This window comes from Oreochromis niloticus, linkage group LG13 (assembly GCF_001858045.2).
Source record: "Oreochromis niloticus isolate F11D_XX linkage group LG13, O_niloticus_UMD_NMBU, whole genome shotgun sequence".
Lineage (NCBI taxonomy): Eukaryota > Metazoa > Chordata > Actinopteri > Cichliformes > Cichlidae > Oreochromis > Oreochromis niloticus.
Genome location: NC_031978.2, coordinates 9,475,424 through 9,500,160, shown reverse-complemented (window position 1 = coordinate 9,500,160; position 24,737 = coordinate 9,475,424). Strand labels below are relative to the sequence as shown.

The 24,737-nt window shown below is 38.6% G+C and overlaps 1 protein-coding gene across 3 annotated transcripts in view; it reads left to right on the top strand.

Moving 5' to 3' along the window:
• slc8a1b (solute carrier family 8 member 1b) overlaps positions 1-24,737 on the top strand; it is a 134,416-nt gene that overhangs the window by 68,220 nt on the left and 41,459 nt on the right. The window contains exon 5 of one of the 3 annotated variants that reach the window (XM_013268467.3): positions 19,889-19,998. In XM_013268467.3, coding sequence (XP_013123921.1) covers positions 19,889-19,998 — 110 coding nt within the window. Of the gene's footprint in view, positions 1-19,459; positions 19,579-19,888; positions 19,999-24,737 lie in introns of all 3 variants that reach the window. The other 2 variants (XM_019366839.2, XM_019366840.2) reach the window with 2 other exon arrangements.

Genomic DNA, 24,737 nt, shown 5'->3' with positions numbered 1-24,737 from the left:
TGTTAGAAAAGTTGCCAAGTCACGAGCTGGTTACCTTCCAGGCAAGGTCAACGACTCTGTATTTCTATCACTGTGCTTCTGTCTGTCTTACACAATAATACGCACACGCACATGCACATTACATAATCACTGTGTACATACATCCTACACATAATCACAGCAACTCAATCTCTTTTTTCTTAGGCTCTTCTTCCAGCACTATTATTAATGTTTATATTTTAATTTGTGCAATCTTCAAGCTTAACAAACACAAATAGACAAAACACCATAATTTCATGTAAGTAAAACATTAAAAGTAAATCTCAGGATGTATGGCCACTTAAGACACTTAAGGCATATGCACTTGAGCCCTGAACTCAAAGACATTACCCTATGCAGCTGTGTGAGAAAGCAAATGTCCAATGCACTTAACTCAGACATTAAATGGGCCTTCAACCTGTCAGCCTCTTAGTACAAAGTCCATTTGATGCACCAATGTGCACAGATGTGTGAATGGCACAGCTAATACTCCTGTGAATTCAGTGAGTGTGTGGACAACCTGTGTCCTGCCTCCTGCTTGCTCTACTCAGTCAGTACTTTCCCCAAAACCAATAGAGAGAATATGGCTGCAGTGTTTCCTGCTGGGTGCCATGCTGTCAGTGTCCCAACTTAATTCCCCGATATTTTCCTTAGTTGTGAAAAGAGGTATACATTTAATAAATATATTTCTAAAATCTGACTGATTTGAAACACTTCTTTCAGTCGGGTTTCATATTACAAAGCACCACTGAATACCTTCCAGTATATGTAAGTCACATTTTAAAATTCTGACAATAAATATTTTTGAAATATGTAAAGGTGCACGTGTCATCTCCAGTGTATTTTGCACATTTGTATGACAGTGAGTACAGTTTGCAGTGGATGTCACTCATACCTTTAGTAGCAAGTAATGGTCCGAGACAGCAGGCCCCGATGACTGGCACTGTGTGTGGGTGAGTGTGACCCCTCTGCCAGGACGGTGTGATTGACATGTGTCCGGTAACATCAGGAGAGGAAGGATTGCTTTGTCAACACGCGCCCGTCACTGTGGCATAACGATGATGTTAGTTAGTCTTGCATGCAAAGTTTTGTCCTTGTTTTGGTGGGTACATTTCCCGGGAATCCAACACAAAAGTCAGTAAGAAACTTAGGCAACTATTGTGGAAGCTGTAAAGTTTTTATTTCATTTAAAGAAAAAAAAGCAGTTCAAACTGTTTTTGTAAACATCACAAGCAGTAATGCTATGACAGTATAATTAGGAAAACATACAAAATGAAACAAATAAGCGTATATAAAAAGTAATTAAAAATATAGACAGAATTCGAAGCAATTAAGCTGGGCTTGGTTCATTACCTAAACATATGTTTTAGTTTCCTGTTTAGACTCCCACTGAGGGAAAATTTGAAGAAAAAAAACCCCATGAATTTAATGAATTTTGGGCTCTCCACAATTTGGTCTTAGAACAGAAGAATCTTCTCAGATGAGAAGTGAAACATCTTCGAGAAACTTAGATTACCATGACCTGGATGACTGAGAACCTACACTGGCTTAAAATGGGGTCAGATTAATCCCATCATATAGTTTTTATCATCCGTTTATCCTCAGATTGGTCCTGTACGACTGAATCACAGTTGCATAAGTGCATTTTGAAAAATGTATTGCAATGACATGGCCTGTGTCTTACAGCATCTATCCCACTGATGTGCCCTTGAGCAAATAATTTCAGCTTCAGAATGGCAGTCAAATACTCACACCTTTTCATTGAATTTTTTATGTAAGTTTAGGATGCAGATTGACTTCAAAAGAATATCAAGCTAACAGTATGGTTATGTTGAAAAATGAAAAAGCTGAAGTTGATATATTTATTTGCAAGTTACTTTGGTAGATTTACATCAGATTCCTTGTGACTTTTACAAATAAGTTTTTGGAGCGGGACTGATGAAAGTCAATAACGATGATTTTATTTTATTTTCAGATCATTTATCAAAATGCTCTGCCTGCTTAGGAAAGCTCAGCCGCTCTAATCAATAGAACTTTCCCCGATCGATACAAGAGCTTAATCTATTAGCCGAGGCAGGTGTGGAGGAATAAACTGGTTGTCAGTACTAACCTTTAGTGATGAGAATAATGCCCAAGCTTCAATCTGGAATTCACTTTTATTTTTATTGACCGTCTTTGTTCATGGTTTTATGCTGAGCAAACAGTCTTAACAGAGTGATCTATGAGTAGGAAACCGTCAAATGCACTAGAGTTAGATCTCATGTATACAAATCATGCACACTTAAAGGCATATATACTTGCTAACACACTAATATGCAATTGTTGGAAACTACAATCCTATCCTGGTAAGGTATAACTGTGAAAAAGTGCAATAGTAACAGTCAATCAATGTTTAACCTTTGACCTTATTGAATTTTGAACCCAAAATCACTCTCTGGAGGGGTGTTAATTGTTTAGGTCAGTATATGCATTGACCACTGAAGATACCACCTGAACTAGTGACTCAACCACCTGGGTTATTCGGCATGAATCTTTTCATTTCCATTTGCTTGCTTGGACTTGGTGTCTAACAGTCTATAATTTGAAAAGGCCAAGTCATAAAAGATTTCTCACCATGTATGTATGTGTCTTCTTTTATATTTTAAATGTTGCATGAACTACACTGATTCAGATTGCGTTTCCTCCCCACATGTTTTGTTATATAATTACAACGACACAGTTTCTTGCCTTTAGAGTACCAGTGCAATGACTTTTAAACATTTGTTTAAAATGTTATTATAGCAATATTAAAATGAGTTGTTTGCTAAGCAATAATTAGTCCATCAAAGTTCAGATTTCCTTTGTGCACATGGATGACTTTGTGCTTTTGTAAAGCACGTGCTGAACAAATTATTCTAATTTTAAATGTCATGTTTGATAGTCTTGGAATTTATGACAACAAAAGCATGCATGAAGGAAAATGGTACAAATTATTTTGTTAATTGGCGTAAACACCTAGTATTATTGGAGCAAAGCTTGTAGTGGCAATAAAGTTCCTTTTAAACCCCCTTTTAGTTCCTATGTTTTGTTTACCTATTCTGTTCCATTCTACTAATTTCTTGTTGTTATTTAGTCATTTTGTTAGCCATCTGTAGCACACTAACTATAGTCTATGTCATGTTTCCGGCAGTGCTACACTCAGTTGTGTCTCAAGGGAAACAACATTGGGAGCTGAGTGGGGTCATCTGTATGTGTGTGTGTGCGTGTGTGTGGATTGAGTGAGGCAAGCTCTTCCTGTTTGTGTAACAGGTTTAAGCCAGAGGACAGACAATGCTGAACAGAATGCAAAACATTTGGATTTGGTAAAGAATGCTTGTTTGTTCTAATAATTTAACCCAAATATCTTGCTTTTAGGGTGTGTATATGTTGCTATGACGATAGCTTTCTTTGTGGTGTTTTGCATAGGCTTTAATTTTTTCCCTGCTGGACTCCAGGATACTGATAAAATACTAAATGGGCCTGCAATTACGGAATTTTGTTAAAACTGTGTTGGATTCTGATTTTTAAAGACGAAAAGCAAATAGAAATATTTTCAGCATTTAGGTTTATTTGTAACAAAAGAGAATGAAACCATCTCAATAGCAAGACAAAATGGGGAAAAAGGTAAACATGCTAGGAGCTTTAATCTTAAATATCCATCCATCTGAAGATAATGACAGGTCCATCCCTCTTTCAGCTCCTTTCTCATTTAGCAGGAGGCAAAATAGAAAATTAGATGAGGGGTTTATTTTGTTTAGAGGCGATTGTAATCTGGATTGCTCCTGCAAATATGATTGTCCTCAATTCCATTCTTTCTCTTAGTTTCAGAGAGCCAAACATTAAGTTCATCCTGCGATTATCACTGAGAATTCCAAGCTGATATATGGGTCCAGTTTCATAATTGACCTTTCGTCTGATTTGATTTAATATGAATCAAGTCTCCACTACCGGTAAACTGATCAAGACAATATTTACAATAAGTAATTAGCTAACACAATTATTCTCTTCTCAGTGCCATCTATAGAAATCAGACCAGCAGTTCCTGTTCCTCCCTCCGATATCACCTGTGTTTTTATACTGTGGAGGAAATAGATGATCTATGTGCACCAAGAACCGGGAAGAGCAGGAACACGGATCAGAATTTGCTCGGCATATTTTAAGCTAAAAAGTGAAGCTGGTGATTTGTGTGGCTGACAGACTGATTTCTTAAATGCTTTTCGGGCTGAGGGCGGTATCTGACCTGGTTTGAAACTTAATGTTATACTTAATCTTAATCAGTCAAGCTATGAAGGCAAAAGATGTACGATAGACAGATGTTGATCAGCCAGCTGAAGCTACCTGCTACCGAAACGAGTTGTCCCTTTTCACATCAAGATTTCAATTGTGTGCACATCCTAGATAGCAGAGTTAGGTGATTACTTTAGATCCAATAAATTACTAAACGTCTCCTCTCATCTTCTTCATCTCCCTCATGCTCTAAATCTGTCCTCCAGATGAGCAATAGATAAGGCTCGTGGTATTTTGCATGCCAGCTTTGGCAGCATGTTAATCATGGTCCAGCATATTGATTCAGTCATGTAGGGCTTATAAAGTGACTTATTATGAATTCCCTATTAGGTTTAACACCCACTCTTCCTCATGCGTGTATTTTAATGTAACAGGAAACTTTTGATCATAGTTTTTTAAGTTTACTTTCTTGGACTGAAAAATCTTAACTCTTTTTGTTGTGTCCTAGAAAGCTGTGTACTGTTCCTGGAGAGTGCACACTTAACAGACACAAATATTAATTGTTTGTGCGCAAATTACCTCTCCAAAATTAAACTCCTGTGGCCCAGCGGTCCTTGAGGAACCACCTTAGCATCCTAAGTTATGTTCACGTCAGTCACAGTGTTACCGTCTTCTCTTCTCCTATCGATTTTTCACTCAGTTTCTTTTTCACTTTAATGTTGTCTTTCAAAATGTGTTATCTCAGCCATACAGCAGATGACACTCATCGGTTTATAGCTCACTTGATTTACCTTATGATGCCGTTGTAATTCAAGGGAGACTGACTTACATCCTTGTCAATCTCATCCTTTTTGTCATTTCTGTTTTATCTTCGGTCAGTACGACTATATTATCATAAGTTGTGTATATGTGTGTGCGTATAGGTGTGTGTGTGTGTGTGTGTGTGTGTGTGTGTGTGTGTGTGTGTGTGCTCTCAAAGATTGTATATAGGTCAGCTATCTGTTTATGTCCTGAAGATGTGTGCGTGTGTACACACATTTACAACTGCCTGCTGCCAAGTGCCTGACATGTCTGCTGTATCAGATTGCCACAGTGCTCAAGTCTATGTGTGTGTCTGTGTGAATGAAAGTAAAATGCACATGCAAAGTTTCCCAGATACACTTGTGAAGACTAGCTCAAGGTCGAGTGTGTGTCTGCTTTTGTTTTGTGTTATGCTGTTGTTGTTGTGTCTGTGTGTTTGTGTGTGTGTGTGTGTGTGTGTGTGTGTGTGTGTGTGTGTGTGTGTGTGTGTGTGTGCACAACAATTGCGACCAGTCAGCTAAGCTTCCACGGTGGAAGAGATACATTTCACCTCATCTGACAGCATCAAAGAGCCAAAAACATTCACACAACATTTCTATCACACTCTTAACAAATTACTGACCTCCCAACTATCTGTTACAGACTAAGATTAGACTCCTGCAGCTCAAACAAGAGTGAAGTGATAACAAGAAGAAAGGCAGACCTACCTTAAAGGCTAAAATATAACATGGAAAAATAATTTTTTTGTTTACTGCTCCTTCAGTAGGAGATGGTTTGTCTTTAAAATGGCATCGCTGTGAGTGTTCTGACCCTGTCTTATGCTTCTTTTGACATTGACAGGAACTATAGATTACAAATTTACATTGTATTTCATTAGACCTAAAACATCTGAGACCATAATCTCATTAGGAAAGTGCTTATTGATTCAGAATTTTATACAACTGGACCTCAACCAGGAGTAGCCTCCGGTTGAAGAATAAATTTGTAAAACCACATTCGTAAATTAAGCTTATTAGTTTGTGGCACATTTTGTGATGAATGATCACTAGCAGCATTTCTGTGTAGGTACACCTTGCTATTTACACATTTGTAACATCTATTTTTTACATGCAGTTTGTCCTGTTTTGCATATGTAATTATATTAAAAGTGGATGAGAAATTTAAACCAGTGCATTTAGATTATTTCTTCTCTTATTTTAAAAAAAGAATCAAAGCCATACTTTTTTGCTGTTAAATTAAGTTAACTTGACCATTTCCCATCAACACAAGTCAACCATGTTTGGTTAAAAAGGGAAAGAACAGAAACAGAAGGAGCGGAGGAGAGAGGAGAGGCGAGATCTGACTGTAAATCTTCCCTGACTGTCTTCTCTGTGACCTGAACTCCAGGTTCCATGCTGACAGCTGTATACATTCAAACATGTACACACAACCTTATAAGGGGTTGTTGGATATTTCTACCAGCTATTTCCATGCCAGAAAATATTTAAATGTGGGGGCCAAGCCTAAACTCATAAAACTATCTTTTTTTAACTGGTTCGGAAATTAATGTCCACCTAGAGGTCTACACAGGTATGGGAACAGAATGCTGACCTCGAGAAAACCAGGTCTAAATTATCATTAAATTATTCATTGTGTTTCTCTTTATAATGTTCTCTTTACCTTACACTTATATAAACTGCCCTGAGTTTTGAATTGAAGATATATAAAAATAAATTGGAATTTAAATTAAATTCAGTTTAATCAAAAGGGAGAAATGTGAGGGGGGAAAAAGTTGGTGGTCTTGATCACTCGTATCATTTTTTATATCACAGTTCCACTCTCTCTTTCTCTCTCAGTGAATATCATGTCATGCCCCTGGGTATCTCTATGCAATTTTTAGTTATTTAAGAAAAGTTCAGAGTAGAGCTGGGCAACTGCTTTATAAGCTATGCCATGCCTGCTTACATAATTCAACCTATATTATCCCACTGTGTAAATTGGAACTGAAAATTGGCTCCTACTAATTGTTGTTTTTTAATTAAACAGCGGGTTTTAAATCTAGATAGATTCACTCCTGTAATAATAATTAAAAGTGTCAGGAGAGACAAAGCAACAAAGAAGGCGAAAGCAAAATAAAAGCATCACAGTAACAAGTGTAGGAAGCAAAGATACGACACAAAAACAAGAAAGGAGTAAAATAAATGACATTCAAATCAGCGTAGCATCTTTTTTTGAAGTTTATACACTTGGGTCTGTCAGTATTAAAGTCTTTGCAAGTGTTATGTTGAGGCGTGCCAAAAAAGCAGTTTCAATCGCCAAAGAGGGAAACAAAGATATTGGGAAAGGGGAGGGGGAAGCAGGAAGAGTGAAAGAGTTATTGTCATTGAATCATGCCAATAAAGCTTTCTGAAGTGGACTCAGAAACAGAGAGGTGGTGAAGAGGGGAGGTGAATGGGCCTCTTCACTTCATGCCAGTAAAATTCATTTGAAAATTGGAGTGGAAATGAAAGAGATTTGGAGTCTGTGTGTAAGTGGCAGAAAAAGAGGCAGTTATTGCCAACTGGAATAGTGTGCCACTGCTAAACTTAATAAGACAACAAGAAGAGGTAGGTGAGGAAAAGAAGGAACGAAGAGGTTTTGCAGATCTGAGAAACGAGGGGAAATGTCAACAGGAGGAAAAAGAAAAGAGGTTTTTTTTCTCCCTCAGAAGTTTGTAAAGGAAAATGGCACAGAGCAAACGCTTAACAGAAAGACAGTGAAGCATACTGTGTGGTTTCCAGCCTTGTGAATAGCACTGCCATTTGCTTCACCCCTGCTGGCTTTTGTGCGGTCAGCCTCAACATCGGCAACCAGTGCATGCTGTTTCCTGGTAGCAAATTAGACCCAAGCATGTACAGTGTTTTACAAAATATCTGCTTCAGACAGGAAATGCTAATCAGTGACATCGATATCGAAATAATTGTTTTTATAATATTGCAGTCACGTCCAAAATCTCTACAGGGTACTTTATGATTTGTAGATTAAAAAAAAAGATCATTGAATCAAGGAGGCTTGTTTCATTTAATCATCTTTCAATCAACACTTAATTTCTAGTTAAGAGTTTATTTTCTCTATTAAGGCCCAAGAATTATATACTGGGAAAACCTTATTACTAGTAATACACTTTAAAAGCATATTGGATGGAGCTAATTCCACAGACTGTAGATAAAAGATAGACATAGACACCATACCTTTGTGCAGAGCTGCATTTGGAACCAGAAGTGACCATATTTGAATGAGAAGGTGGAATTATCATCTTAAGGATGATGCATTCATAGACTGTATGGCTGTATCACACACACACACAGATATCTAAGTCTACAAATAAAATATTAGAAATTCCATGAACAGAACTGGAGAGCAGGCTTGTACTCTGATAGTAATTTAACCATTCTAAAAGCCATATAATTTTTCAGAAAACTCCATAGAAAAAAAAACTTTTCTAAAAGGCACCAACTGCAACTACAGGGTCAAGAAGTAGATTTCAGTGATTTAAATTAGCTGAGGTATAGCCTAGCAGATAGCTAGCAGCACGCTCGCGTAACTTAAAGCTTTAATATGTAATTTAAATCGCTGTTATAAAGCTGTACTGAAGCGGGAGATTAGCTCTAGAGACCCAAAACTTTTTTAAAAATTTTCCAGGCATGTTTATTTCTGTTCTCAAGTTGGGCATTTTCCCATGGGGATTCACTCTCTTTTGGCATATTCATATTGGCTTCATTTTTCAGCCCTGGAGGTTGCTGTTTGGGAACGTCTGCTAGACAAGGTTATGTTTACAGTTTCTCTAATATGAAGTAGTGGATCCTGCAGTCTCTATACATGCCAATATCATTCATCTTGTCAAAACAGATTGTTTCTTGTTTTAAATCACTTTCTCACATCTCGTAAGTGCACTGCAGAATGAGGACAGCAAAATGTTGTCAAGCAGCATAGCATAGATCAGCTCAAATTCACTTTTAGATAAATATCCATCACAAATCAGTAAATATGTAGACTTACACTGCCTGTACACCACTTCATAAAATAGGTTTGATTCTTTTGACATAGTGTGTATTGCAGAAATTTGTTATTTGTATCCCAGGGTTGTCACTGCTCTCTTTTAGTCTGCAGAATATTTGTCTGAACTTCCTTCCATGCACACACTAAATACATCCCCTTGCTCGCTGACTGATCGATTGTGTATTTGAGGATAACGTGAATGGAAACAGAAAGAAAATCAGTAATTCTGTGGTAAACATATTTACCATCGCCACGTGTGTCAAACAGGCACAGTGGTGAAATGGAAGGAAATAAGAGTCAAATGAGTACTGAAGAGTAAAATGGTGCTGTTTGAATACATAAGCTCAAGAGAGAGTGAATCATGAAAGGCATAATTGCGAGAGAGCGAGAAAAGGAGGTGTAATCCTCTACCTATGCAGCACAGATGGAATTAGCTTTACCCTTTTATCACTAACAACCTTAAACCTTGTTGGACAGCCATTAACATGTAATCACAGAGGAGAATATAAAGCATCTGGTTATACAAACTATATTCTCCTGTGTGATAAATATGTTAAAGGGAGAGCATTTAAAGACAAAGAATGTGTAACACCTGACATCTTTATATTACATATGCAATGTATAAATGTGAAGTGACGTCTGATTTTATTTTTTATATAGCTTCACTTTTTCCATAAAGATCTGATTGTGATTACATTCCCTTGTGGCAGCGATGTACATCAGTATTTCAAGTCCATATCTTTATCCTGTGAGGCTGTTTTGATGATGCTTTCTGTCCTTAGAGGGTTTTTTATAACCTAAAGGTAGAAGATGTCTTTGAAAAAGGAAATGCCAGTGATAGCGGTAATGGAGACCGCGGGATCAGGGTTAGTTTTGTATGAGATGTATTAGGAGATAAAGTGATCAAAACAAGTGAATAAGATAGCTATTGAACTAGCAGATGTATTGAGGTTAATTAGTCTGAACCACATGAAAATACATAATTTTCCTTGAACTTTCTAAATATTGTAAAAAGATGATAAATTGAACTTTATCATTTGTTATTTTCACCTGTTCAGTCTTGTTCTATTGAAATTGGATGTGACGTTGGATCTTATTGGCTAAGCTACCTAGCTTAAATTAATCTAAATCCTAGGTTTAAATACTCCTTTACTAAAAATTATCAACTAAAAATATCCACGGCAAACTTTCAAATATGTTGATCTTGTAGGTAAGAAAGAAACACAGAGGGAGAGGCAGAAGGAACCATGAAGCGAAACATGACACCAAAGAAAATGAAACGATCTCTATTCAGTCTTTTGATGAAAACATTCACTTCATGGTTTTCCCCAGTGAAATCATCAGCCCAGTGTTTTGACACCTGTGTCTTGTTGTGTGAGGAAATAGATAAGGAATGAGATCCCCCACGACAAGTGCTGTTGTGTCAGTGTAGGTGAAGGTTTTCACATCTGACGTAAAAAAAACTATAAAAAATAAAAAACTAAACTTTGAATGTACTGAAACTCTGCAAGGCTGTGTCACTCTGGGAGATTGGGAAAGAGCAATGAAAAGATAAACTTGTGTTTTCCTGCAGTTTTAAATGAATATGAAGATTTTCAGTCGCTAAATATTTTACCTATTCCATCATCTTCAGATTACACCGATGCACCACATCAGTTCCCTTGAACCTTCTTTAATAAAGCCTCCACAGATACAATGCATTGCAGCTAGAATTTGATGCAAGAATGTTTCTTAGCCTTTGGCTGGATCATTGCATTTTACTCCTTATAGACCTCCCCTTTTGTACATTTTTGCATTGCTTTTTCAAGCTAGCGTACCATTTCAGTTAGCAATATAGATCAGCTCAAACTCACATACTGTGTAGGTTGCTATAAGTTGTTCATAATAATACAATTATGTTACAAATTAGACTTTAAGTTAGAACATTAAAGGTGTAAAAACAATCTTACAACATTTAAAAAAAAAGCCTATGCTAGATTTGAGGCTCAGAGCACGAGCTTGCTAACTATGGGCTAAACAAATGCTCCTTGTACTGCAGGCAGTATACAATTACATCAAGGCACAGTTGGTTGAAGGGAGATGTTTTCACTGCCGCAACTGTGGCTTGTGGCTGCAGAGGCTCTTCAGTCCACTTGACTCTGCGTCACTCTCCATCAGTGCTGATCCCAGCATGCAGCTTAAAGCTCATAAAGCCCTGGAAACGATGGAGCACTGCAGCCTGTTTGGCCGCATCAGCTGATTAGCATTCATATCCTCTCCTGCTCTTTTTCTGCTTCCATCTAACTCACTCACACACATGCACATACACACATACACACATACACGTGCTGTGTGGCTGTCTCTGTACCCTATCTCATGTATGGTTTGTTCCTAGATACTGAGCATGATGTATGCCCTATATTTACATTTTACTGTTCTGTGGCCTACCCATCTGTCACTCCTTCTCCTATACTTCACTTTAACTATTTTATCAGTCTAATTGCATTTATAATTTGCAGTTTGTGTGTATGTGTATGCGCATGTGAGTGTGTTTAGTACTTTGCTGAACTCAGCATCTTAAAGTAATCTCTTACTTAATTCTGACTGGAATGGTTAAAGGTACCATTAATTAGTTTCTCCATATCGTGCCCATTTTCTCACTTTCTTTCGCTCTCTCTTTCTCTCTCTGTCTTCTTCTCTATCTGGTCTCAGAGAAAAAACACAGCTATCAAAAAGTAAAGAAATAGTTGGATATAAGTGACACACATGTGCACACACCCAGACACCGTTTCATTTCCATCAGTGTAGTGGGCAGTATCTCTAAATGCTCTCATTTCTGGGAAACCAACCCTTACACTAAAGCTGTCTTTACCCATAACTGTAAGGATTTACATTATGTAGACTTATTTTTTGACATTAGAGGGAAGCACGTTTCAACACTGCAAATACGCAAGCAGATTTCCATCTCAGTAAGATAAATAAATATACACACACATAAACACACTAGTACGTACATGTTTTTTTTAATCAGATGTAAGCTCTTTAAAAACATTACCTCCGAGAATCCGTGTGTGTGTGTGTGTGTGTGTGTGTGTGTGTGTGTGTGTGTGTGTGTTTATCAGGGAGTCCCGTGGATTTTCCCAGCTCCTTATTTGGCCAGCAAGATATACTGCAGATAGGAATGAAGGGGGAGTGAGATAGCCATGTGGATGTGGAGAGAAATAGAGAGAAGATAGGGAAACTCCCTGTGATGATAGAAAATAGCTTAAATGACACAAGGGGAGGAGGGTCTGAAGCAAATACGCACACACACACCTACACAGATCTAGCTGACTCTGGAAGATGTAAAAGTTTTCAAAGGAATTATAAACTTTTTGATAAACTCTTCCTCTAAGCATTTGAGGGATTGGCTATAACCAACCAGCCAGTCATACTCAAGCCAGGATTTTTTTCTTTGTATGTCACAACTCTCATCTAACATTACAACCACTGATTTTCAGAAGACCACACTGAGAAACAGGCTAAATGTTTCACGGCAAGTAAGCTTCCCCAAAAATGCAGATAAACAAGTTTAGCAAATTGAATGAAAACTGCAAATAACAAAGCATGCAGATTACATCTGTGTCCTGCAGGCTAACAGTATATACATGACACAACTGTGTAATCAAAAGCATCAGTGAACATGTTAAATGAGAGGCTCTTTTTCTTAGCCAGTAATAAATAACGTTAAAACAAAAACGTCATATAGTCAGATGGGCAGATAGGCGGTCAGATGAACTGGAAACCCTATAGTCCACAAGGAACTAATTGCAACCTTATCGCAGGTGTGTTTGTGTAACCTTTTTTGTATCCATTAGCCTCTATGCACTCTGGATTACACGTATTAGTGAGCAGAGTGGGTCTTATTAGAGAAGGCATGGCTGATCGCTGTCAGCTTATTGTTGTAGTTTCCCACAGAGGCCAGCACCATTATCAGCTTTGTCTTATAAAAACACATGTAGTCGGTACACACCAACACAGACCTCCTTTCTTGTGTAAAGTGGCATCACCAATACTCTTTCTCATAAAATTACTGTCGGTGTCAAATTGTAATTTATGCAAGAGCAGACATCAATATATACACTTCTCTATATGTTACATAATGACTCTTAATGCAAAAGTGAAATTAGCTCAAACTAAAATAAATGCACACATATACATACAAGCTGACACGCAGATACATATCACGTACGCTTCTATACACACACAAACATACACACTTGCCTCTTTTGTTTAGTCTGTGACCGAAGTCCACCCACCAGCAATCTGTTCCACACAAACAAACCAGTTCACAGTCTCAAAAGCTAGTTCTTTACACACAAGCACACGCACACACCACACTCAACTCCTACTTTTCCAAACTCACTTTTAAACAGTTTGGGCAAAAGATAGGCAATCAAACCTGCACACAAACAAACACATGCTCACATGTTGACTGTAAACACTCAGCTATGTCATTTTCTTTAAAAGCACTTGAAGTGATTAGGGTTTTAATCACAACTCTCGACACAAACAGAGATAAACATGCGGGCTTGTTCCATCATGGTGATGTTATTTGGACTTGGTTGTCCTCTGCCCTCCTTTTTCCAGCTGTCCATTTCACACACACACATACAGAGGCACACCAACCGAGCAGCAGAACTTTCCCCCTCAAACTTAAAATAAAGCGGTGGTTCCTCAAATTTTCCAATCCAAATACGTCGCTAAGGCAGGTTGCTGAGGAGAAGGGAGTAACCCGCGCGAATGCCTGTTGTGCTCTACGACTTCCTGTGTGCATGTATAGGGGATGTTGTTGTGTGAGGCTGGGGAAAATGCTATGCTAGTGTCACATACGTGGCCTATAATATAAATATATTTTAGGCTAAACGCACATCTGTAACTGGATAGAAAATCAAAAGACCACTGAGCTACATAGACTTTCAGACATATTTAATTTGTACCCTCATTCTGGTGATCCAATTAGATGGTGAAAAGTTAAAGCTTAGAGCAATTACTCATATTTGTAAGGCAAAAAAAGAGATAGATGTCTCCCTTGTTCTGTTTCCGATATGGTAACTAAGTCTCTTCTCTACTATTGTTAAACTGTCCAAACTCAATGAGCACCAGAGACTAGAACCTACAAAATCATTGTGGAAAATGAAACCAAACAGGAGCATCTTGGATCACCAAGAGAAGTGAGGGGGAGCTTCTATTTTGGTACACTGAGGTCACCCAGTGCCAAAGGTATGTGTTTGTAGTTTATGTGACTCAGTTCAGCTGTTTTTGAGCAATTTTTTGTCTGTTTACTTTGTTGTTTTATCTGTTTGGCTATTTCATGATGAGTTCTGATGTTCTACCAGCATGGACAGAAATCCTATGTATGAAAGGCTATGAGGTGAAACGGTGGAAGGAAAGAGGGAAAAGGAGGAGTGGTGGAGTGTTGGAGGAGCAGTGCAGTAGAGATCTGTCACAGCTGCTCAGATGTTCCCTTAGTTTATCATACGCTTTAGCAAAGTCAGATGGAGGACGTCTCTGTGGAAACACACAGATGTACACACATTGTAGTCCCTGGAGTAATGTGTGTGCCTGAGCTTATGTGCATGTGTGTGTGAATTTTTGTATTCCTGCAGCCGAAATTTTGTGTGCTCATGCATGGGCGTGAAAGTGTGCTAGTGCGATACATTTGTGAATGCTGCCATGCAAGTGTGATACCACCTCTGTCTGAGTGACTGTGTGCTGTGGTTTCCCTATACCTGTGGGGACTAATATGACTTTTAATAGGGAAGTCTTCTTTTTGACACTTGGCTAATGTTAGTTTTTGATTAGGTGAAGCTAAAAGACTATAGAGTGCACAACTTCAATGAGTTTGCACGTTTATATGAAAACCATAAACTGTACATTTGATATGTGACTATCATTTTTAGAGCACTTTTTTCCCCTATAGTAATCCACAGGCACACGCACACACCTTTGTTCACATCAGCTTTATTTTATATTATATTATTTAGAAAAAGGCAAAGAGGCGCTAGTTACTACAAACAGTGTAGGCTATCACAGTCCCTCGCACACAGACAGAGGCACACAAATCAGTGTAGTGCTACAGAGTGGGGTGTCTACATCTGTAGTATCAGATGTAGACACCCATCCTCATCCTCAGGGTGTCAAATACTACAGTTTTGTAAAACCTGCTGGCGTCTCAGAGATTCACACAAGGTTGGTACTTGTCATATATATTGAATGCACCCTTTAGCTACAATCTTTCAAAATGCAGGGTCGATTTCGAACGGGGATACCTTAAACCAAACCATGTTCCCAAACCTCACCATGTAAGATTTGGTATCTAAACTTGACCAGACAGCAAAGGAAAACAAAACACAAAACACCAAAACACTAAATGAGTCACTTAGTAGCTTGGTAGCCTGGTTGTGACTTTAGCCGCTGTTACCCATTCTGCCCTCTGTGTCCTTATGAGGGCTTCTCTACTTTTTCAAACTCCCAGCTCCCGGCGTCCATTATTACCAGCCCCACTGACAAAACTGCAGTTTTTTTTAAACAGCCTGGGAATGACAAAATGTTGAGTGTATGTTAAGTATGTGGCCTTTTTCTAAAATGCACTCACTTGTCATGACAAACACAAAGACACACACATGCACGCTCGCACGCACACACACACACACACACACACACACACACACACACACACATTATTGGTCTGGAAACAATCTTCTCCACCCCTGTTGATTACCCAAACATGTTGTCACCATGGCAACCAAACAGCGTGCTGTATAGCCAGGATGATTGGATAGGAGATGAAGGTGCTGATGATAAATCCACTACATTATTAATCAATTATATCTGCACTGATGCACTGTCTGAATATGCTTGTTTGTCATGAGTATATAAAGACATGCATAGAGTGTGTGTGTGTGTGTGTGTGTGCGTGAGTGTGTGTGTGTGTGTGTTTCCAGTAAGCTGGTCATCTCTTTGCCAGTTTCAACAGAAAAGTCGTCATTCTCAAACTTTGCAGAAGAAAAGCCTGAATCAAAAACGTTTCATTTCAGTCTTTAGTATATATTCATATATTCACATATATATTCACGCGAGCTGTCACTGATAGAGTGCTTTACAAAGGCACTGACAGATGAGGGTAATAATACAAAACATTTGGCCTGTGCCTGATGCTTTTGTTTTTTAGGGGAAAATGGAGCCCAGATCCCTATTCACATGAGACCGCTGTTGTTCTGGGTCCCTCTGTGATTTGTGTTAATTTCAGAGTTCTGTGCTCTCAATTCTGTGCAAATCTGCCAACATTAAAAAAAGGAAAAAAACATGCTTAAAATATGGGTCACACAAAATTATTAACTGCTTTCAAAAGGAATTAAAATTACAAAAACTGTTATTGGCTCTCAAAGTTGGTTACTCTTGAGTAAAACCTGACAATAGTGTCAGTCCAGATGGTGTAATTGTAAATTCATAGGAAGTAGAAACAGAATTTATTCACAAGGGGAATGTAAACATAACCTGTCTCCGCTCTATCATTTGGGAGTGGCAAGTGTCTTGCTCAAGGGTTCCACCTTGAGGCAGCTGTTCCAGCTGTTGTACGAATGTTAGCTGGCAGCCTGTGGATGAGATCTTCTCCATCCCAGAGGGTGGAGACTGCTCTCCATCTGCAGTTATAGGACAGTGATAAATGGACTAATCCCTCTAGTGCAATAAGTTAACCTCTGACATTTGCATGTGTGTGTGTTGGTGTTCTCAATAGTTTAATGAAATGACTTTCACTGCATTTGTATATGTAATACAGTGATTAACCCCTGGCATTCCTGTGTATAATTAAATTATTATCAGAGCTGCTGTGTGTATTCAGTCATAAAAGAGGTGTGCTGTGGATGCTAGGGCTGTCAGTGTGGGGCATTTTTAATTACCAGGTCGTTATCATTTTATCCTGCTATATATTTCTGATCAACTAAATTTAAGAAGTAAATATGAACTAGTTTAGTTTAGTTTAGTCTTTGGGGCCTTTTTATGTGGAGTTTGCATCTTTTCCCAGTGTTTTGTGTGGGATCTCTCTGGCTACTCCAGGCTACGTAACTCCAGCAGCATTCATGTTAGGTTAACTGGAGATTCTAAACTGGTTGTAGGTGTGAATGTGCAAGTATCAATGGTTGTCAGTCTCTGTGTGTCAGCCATGCAATAGATGGCGACCAGTATGTACCCTGTCTCATGTCCAGTAACAGCTGGGATGGGCTCCAGCTCCTCTATCACTCTGAATTGGATAAGTAGAATGAAATGGATGGATAATGATATAATCATATAATAATCATTATGCAAAATGAATACTTTCACTTACACCTCAATCACAAGTCTTTATTACAAAGTAACAAATTCCTCCGCTAACTTACACTTAATTACTGTGTTATTACTGTGTAATCTAACTGCATAAATTCCCCAGCGTTACCTGAATTCAATTTCTTGCCTTTCCAAGTACAGTGACATGACTCGTCAGTACAGCAAGATCACATACTGTATTGTACTGTAGAAATACTGTAGTACTGCTATTATTTTTTTTCTCTCAAAGGCATCATTATTTACTGTAGTCGACTGTAAATAGAATAACAGTGCAATGCAAAATTTTATAAAATACTAATTCTGTTGTATGGTATTACTCCTTAAGCCCTTTTCTGAATATTTCTTGTTCTCATGTTCGAGACTGACACATGTTTCTATTTGAAAGTTGTTTTATGCACTGTCATACACCTTTTACTTTTCACATGGCTGCTCAGTGGTGAGAGAGGGGGGGATTCAAATTCTGCTAACACGGTGTTTGCTGACGATTCGACATTGGTTGCAGGTCTGCGATGAGAGATAACGCTTATATAAGCTGGTGTGTTCATGTTCCCATTTCTCACGCTATAGGGCAGATTTTGAGCTGTCTTTGTTATTGCCTGTAGTGGATTTGGATTAGAATATGGGTTTTGTTCCAGACTGGAAACACAAGATAAACACACTCATAAGCATATGTCCAGAGGCACTCAGTCACACAGCACACAAATGCTACATTCACCGCACCCCACTCTGTAGCACTGTGACCTGGAATATTAGCTGCCATGCCAAATGCGATCAAGGCCAACTCCCACAATAAATACACAGATACACACACTCTCTCCAGAATTGCTGGACCACTTTATTGGTGGAAATCTATTTTCAAAGAAAGAAATCCCTGCCTTGTCTTTGTTCTTCGACAAAACACTGTTACAATTTGCCGGCTGATTTATCGATGTGTTGCTTGTAATTTAGATGGAGACCAACAGTGGAATAAAACTCACGGTGGTGGTTTTTGTGTTAAATCTCAGCCAATTGCAGAACTTTGAGACTTTGAGAGAGAAAGATGGTTATTTTGCTCGTGCTATTTTAGTCGTGGCGTGTCAGCATGTTTGTTGTTCACACTGTACTAATTTCTAGCCAGTTTCTCTTGTCTTAAATTGCAAGGCACAGCTAATCTTGACCTCATCTTGTTGAAAGCGTTAATTGAAGGTGATGATTAATGCTGCAGAGATCTTTCTGTTCTAGTGCCTCAGATATGTCTAAGTGCGGAATTTCTACACTTTAAATAGAGCTAGAACCACAAATGCTTGTCTGCTATGGCATATGCCTGTAGCATTCTCAATTTTATGTAGGCTCGATATCCTAGCCTTTAACATCTGATACAACATATTTTGATGGAAATTAAATTCTTAAGTTTGCTTAAGTTTCCCACTGTCATCAAGGTTTAAGGGGAATACTTCTTTAATGTAAATTGGCATGAGATGGAAATAAAAAGTGCATTGTCAACGTTGCATCCCAAAAGTTGACTGATTGCATTTGACAAATTCATCATCATGTCTCACGATTGCTCACTCACCAAACTGACTAGTAGAGTTGATAAACTCTCCAGCCGCTGCCACAGTTCGTTTAGCCGGTAGCATTCCAGATTGTTTTTCTCTATACTGAAGGGGCCTGATATCATGGTGGATTGAAAGATTGAACTGAGCTTTGATCAGGCTGGCAGAGTAAAGAGTATATCAGTTTGATCATTCCAGACGGATGTGAGCTGCTCCAATAACATAATAATGTAAGATTAGTCTGACATCCAGAGGAAATATGCAAACTTTCCATAGTTTTAAAAGCAAAAGAACAGCCTTCAGATCCGTCCATGTGAAAATATTATGTAACCTGATAACTGGACGTGTGTCTGTGGGAAAGTCAAGTACTGCTTGTTTCTGTTTCCTCTTGGTTTTCCAGTTTCCAGCCTGTCCTTTCCTCACTTTTCTGCCTTCTCTTCTTCTCTCCTCCTTTTTCCCCCTCTTCCCTCCCCTTTCCTCCTCCCCCTCCTTCTCTTCAGCAAAACCATCAAGGTGAAAATAATTGACGACGAGGAGTATGAGAAGAACAAAACGTTCTACATAGAGATTGGGGAGCCTCGCCTGGTGGAGAGCAATGACACCAAAGGTCAGGAAGAGGGTGAGCCTCGTGATCCAGCGAATAGTGAAACCTTGACCCCAGAGTGTCCGCCGCACTGCAGAGGCCGCATGTTCTTAACACATGGAGGCACACAGGAGGGGATTTATTGTTCTCCTGCTGTTGTGTCCTAAATATGACAGCGAACATGCGGCAGACTGTAGGTCATCTCATCTCACCACATCCACTACACCTTTGTCTGTGTGCATGTCTGTGTGTGCCTTTTGTGTATATACCTTGCCATGATGTTTGTTTATCATGCATGCATTTACCACCTCCCTCTATGTATGTGTACGTGTGTTGTCCCATACAGGAAGACCATAACCGTTAGGATCTTAGACCGGGAGGAGTACAATAAGCAATCCTCCTTCTACATTCTGCTTGAACCCCCCCAGTGGAGACGAAACAGGAAGGAACAGACAGGTGTGATGACTAATGAGCACTGAGAATGCACTTTCATGAATCCTGATTCAACAGACCATCACCAGAAATAAGTTCCTCATTCATTCTTAAAATGCAGTTCTCTTTTGTTACTGTAGTTGCTGAATGGGCTGTTAATGTTACCATTATCTCTGCGCAAAGAATAACTATAGTAATTCCGTGCAATATACTCAATCTGAGCAAGTTTTCAAATGTTCAGAACGTATAATTGACAAAAATTAAAGCTCATTTTTACGCTGTTCTATTACAGTGCTATGTATTGGGAAATGATGGAGTTACTTCCAACTGGAAAAATATAAAGCAGTTGTGGGTGGTTGTGAAAAAGCTCCAGAAACACTGAGTAAAAAATATGATTTCTGGAGGGAGCATTTGGCTGTCTCTGTTAAATTTATTTGGCAGTGTTCTTGAAATGTTGGAATTTATCTTAGGATTTCTGATTTGCTTTTTCCAACCACCAACCCAAAGCCTAAATATTTAAAATTTACTTTTAAATATGACAAGGAAAAGCGGTAAATCTTAACATCTGAAAAGTTTGCGCCACAGGAAACAGTTGTTTGATAATTAAAGTAGCTGTTTAAATTTTGACATAACTTTTAATTAAGGTGACTAATCACTGCAGGGCATGGTCTAATATAGCTCATATATAAGGACCATACATTATTAAAAAATAATATATTTTGCATATTAAAAAAAACTCAAAACAATATCCAGGGAAAATATATATTTTATCATCAGGTTATCAGTGCATGAGAGAAGCACGAGAGAAGCCTTGTTCTGTCACTGTAGGCAAACACAACATGATTTTCCATGATTTCCCTTTCTAACTGGGTGAGCCTTTGCATCTGTGCACACTGCCAGCATAGCTGATTACACAAATCTCCAAACATGGAAGCAAAGAAAAGAGACTACAGAGTCAGCGAGCCAGCTTTGTTTTAGTCTTTTTTATCATATTTATTTTATGTAAACCCTGATAAGATATTTGAGACAAGAGCACTTTGCAGTTAGAAGGAAGAACTGGCACTTTAAAGCTGGCAACACAATAAAACATAAAATCAAAGCATCAGTTGCACTTATAGCATATTTCTGAAGTGACACAGAGCAGCACCCTTGTGTTTGCTCTTGATTTAGCAGGTCTGTTGATTTGGGATTCAGCCTGAGCACACACAGATCAGTTGTGCTGCTCCCTTCTGGACTTCTGTGTTTTTCCTCCTCTATTTTTTTTCATTCTTATTCTTTTTACTCCTCCTCTGCTTCACTTCAGATGTGTTTACAGTAGAGCAAACTGAGCGGGAATCACACCTGTCCTCTCCTTTCTTCTCCTTTCCTTTTTCTCTTATCTACTTTGCTTCCCCCCGTCATCCAGCCAAGAGCTTTGTGAGATATGTTTTCTGTTGGCGTTTGAAAATGTCACTGCTTGATTCAAAATGTTCTCGTACAGCTGGATTATGGATCACTGGGTTAAAAAAAAACATATAGAAGCAGTACCTGAGAGACTGTTACTTGTGGGGTTAACAATTACATAAATACACATAACTGACGCAGGACTTCTCTGATTATAATGGGCCTGCTAGTAGATGGAAGAGCAAAACTATTGGCCCATATCTATGGGAATCATAATGACTGATAATAGCCATTCACTGTGCTGATAACATATTAATGGGTGGAAAAACCCACAGTGACACAGGGCTGTTCTTCTTTTGCTCATGACATGTTGACATTCCACAGAGCCACTTTTTACAAAGAACTTTGTAGCTTTTCTACATTCTAGAAAATTAAATATTCCACAGACAAAAGCTGCTTCCTAAAGTTTAATTTAGTCGTATTTGAGTCATATCAAGCCTTTACTCTTCCAGGAGGAGGAATGCTTCAATGTTTCACACATCATTGTTAAGCAATCTGGTGCAGTTAAGCCAGTGATCAAAATGTTTGCCCTTAATCACTTGCTGAACCTATCTCCAGTGTGTTTATCCATTATCTCATATGAGGTTTTATTACAAAGTAATTTATTGTAAAGTTGTTGTTTTTTTTAAGTGAGAAATGTTCCATTTTATATATATTGTTATTTTGACACACACTACAGAGATTGATAAATCACATACTGTTAAGGAGTTTGAGATATATCCTCAGTTTTCTGTTTACATGTTGTCTAAAAAAAGTTTTATGACCTTAAATGTACTTCAGCTCTTTTGGGTACACTCATTAAAAGTAGTTCTTTCTCTCTCTGTTTTACACACTCACACAGAGCAACCATATCAGTGTGCTAATGGCAACATGTGTTTACCAGGCATCAGCAGTGTTTATAGTGATGAGGGGATCAGAGACAAGGGCTGCATATCACATTATCACAGTCAGGAGATCAACCACACCTCCGGGATACACAGGAACACGCAAACACACACTGTTTGTGTGTTTAATGAGTGTGTTTTATGATCTGATGTGCTGGTTGTCTGTACTAAATGAGCTCTGCACATCTCTTTATGGCATTAACCCCTTTTTTGTGTGTTTGTCCATCCTGTTGTTTATTTGTGCATGTTCTGTATGCATATAGCCACGTACACATATCACTGCATTCTTGCATTAGCAACAGTATGGTTTTTGTCTTGGTCATAGAACATTTGACCAATTTTCTATCCTCCCAAAGGTATTTCAAGGTTGCGTGTGTTTTATGGAGACGGCATTCGACTGTGTCCCACAGGGGATCCAGTAGGGGGTACTTTGGGAGCGCATGTATCTGTCCTCTTTTTTGGGTCATTCAGCCACAGCTACCCTTTTTCACCAATGTCAGTCATAATTTTTATGGATATAATTTCTAGGAATAGCCAAGTGGCAGATGTTTTCCACTTGTTCTTGTCTCTGCTTTTTGTAGACGATGTGGTTCTGATTTTTCATCAGGTGGTTGCCTCCAACTGTCACTGGAGAAGTGGTTTGGAGTCAAGTGTCAAGTGGTGGGAATAAAAACTAGCACCTCCAAGTATGAGCCCATAGTTCTCAGTTATGTTTCTTGTCAGGACCTAGCTGCTACCCCAAGTGGAGGAATTTAAGTATATCTTGGGATCTTGTTGGAGAATGAGGGGAGTGGTGGGAGATTGACAGACTCCTAGAAACCTCTTAAGTGAAGTTTTTGAGCATGTCACAGTAGGAGGAAGGCTCAGAGCATACCTCAAAGAGAGAGGTTATATCCCTCGACTCGCTTGGTCTGCAATTATAATGCCTCTGTGTTCAAGCACCTCCTCAAGCTTGGTGAGTTTGAAGCAGTGGCCGGGGAGAGGGAAGTCTGGGTGTCTCTGCTTAGACTGCTGTTTAGTAATGAACAAATATACTAAATATTTTTATATCCTTTGTATTAGAAAAGCAATATTTGATGAGATTAGACACAAAAAAAATATCTCTAGAAATACGTCTTTAAATTATAATTCTTATGTTGCAGGCTTACATAAAACTTTTCTATCTATGAAAAACAAAAAGTGGACCTGATTTACTCGCTGTGTTTTTGCAGCTATATTCCACTTCTAGGCTTCTTCTTCCTCCTGGTACATTTGGATTGACAGTCCGACCCTCAGGGACAAATTAAGAGCATGGTGCACAACCCTGTGAATGTCAAAAGAAACAAGCATTCAAATGCTTGCACTTCTGAAATCATTTCTTCAGGCATGGAAACTGCAGGCTTTTCTGCTGAAGAGTGGTGAGGCACAGCTTTCATCAGCAGTGATAATCGACTTTTATCAGTTCTATGCAGATGCTGATGTTTGTTCTTTGTCCAGCAGAGCCTTTAGTTTTCAGGCCCCTCTTTTATGGAACCATGAATTACAGTAGTCCAGACTAGAAGTAATAAATGCATGAACTATTTTTCAGCATCACTCTGAGACAGGATATTTCTAATTTTAGAGATATTGCGCAAATGGAAGAAAGCAGTCCTACATATTTGTTTAATATGTGCATGGAAGGACATAAGCTGGTCAAAAATCACTCCAAGGTTCCTCACAGTGTTACTGGAGGTAATGCCATCCAGGGTAAGGTTAGATCTGGTTAGATACCATATTTCTAAGATGTGTTCTAGGCCAGTACAATAACCTCAGTTTTATCTGAATTTAGAAGCAGAAAATTAGATGCCATCCAGGTCTGTATGTCTTTAAGACATTCCTGCAGTTTAACTAATTGTTGTGTGTTATCTGGCTTCATGGACAGATAAAGTTGTGTGTCATCTGCATAGCAGTGAAAATGTATGCTATGCCTTCTGTTGATACTGCCTAAGGGAAGCATTTATAATGTAAATAGAATTGGTCCTAGCACTGAACCCTGTGGAACACCATAATTAACTCTCCATTTATGTGAACAAATTGGAGTCGATTAGATAGATATGATACAAAATACTGCAGCCTAGTACCTGTAATACCTACAGCATGCGCTAATCGTTCTAATAGAATATTATGGCCGATAGTATCGAACGCTGCACTGAGTCTCTGTCAGAGGCCATAAGAAGATCATTTGTAACCTTCACTAAAGCTGTTTCTGTACTGTGATCTTTTAGCTGTTTGACAGCTACTCTTTCAAGAATTTGAACATTTAAAAATGTTCTGTATTTGGTAAAAACGGCATTGCACTGTTCAAAGACATAGGACCACTTACACATTACCTCTACAGGGTTGTTCTGCCCTGGAAACCCATGCCGCGAAGCTCCCGGCACACATTTTTTGAGCTGATGTTAATGGCAGAGGTTGGTT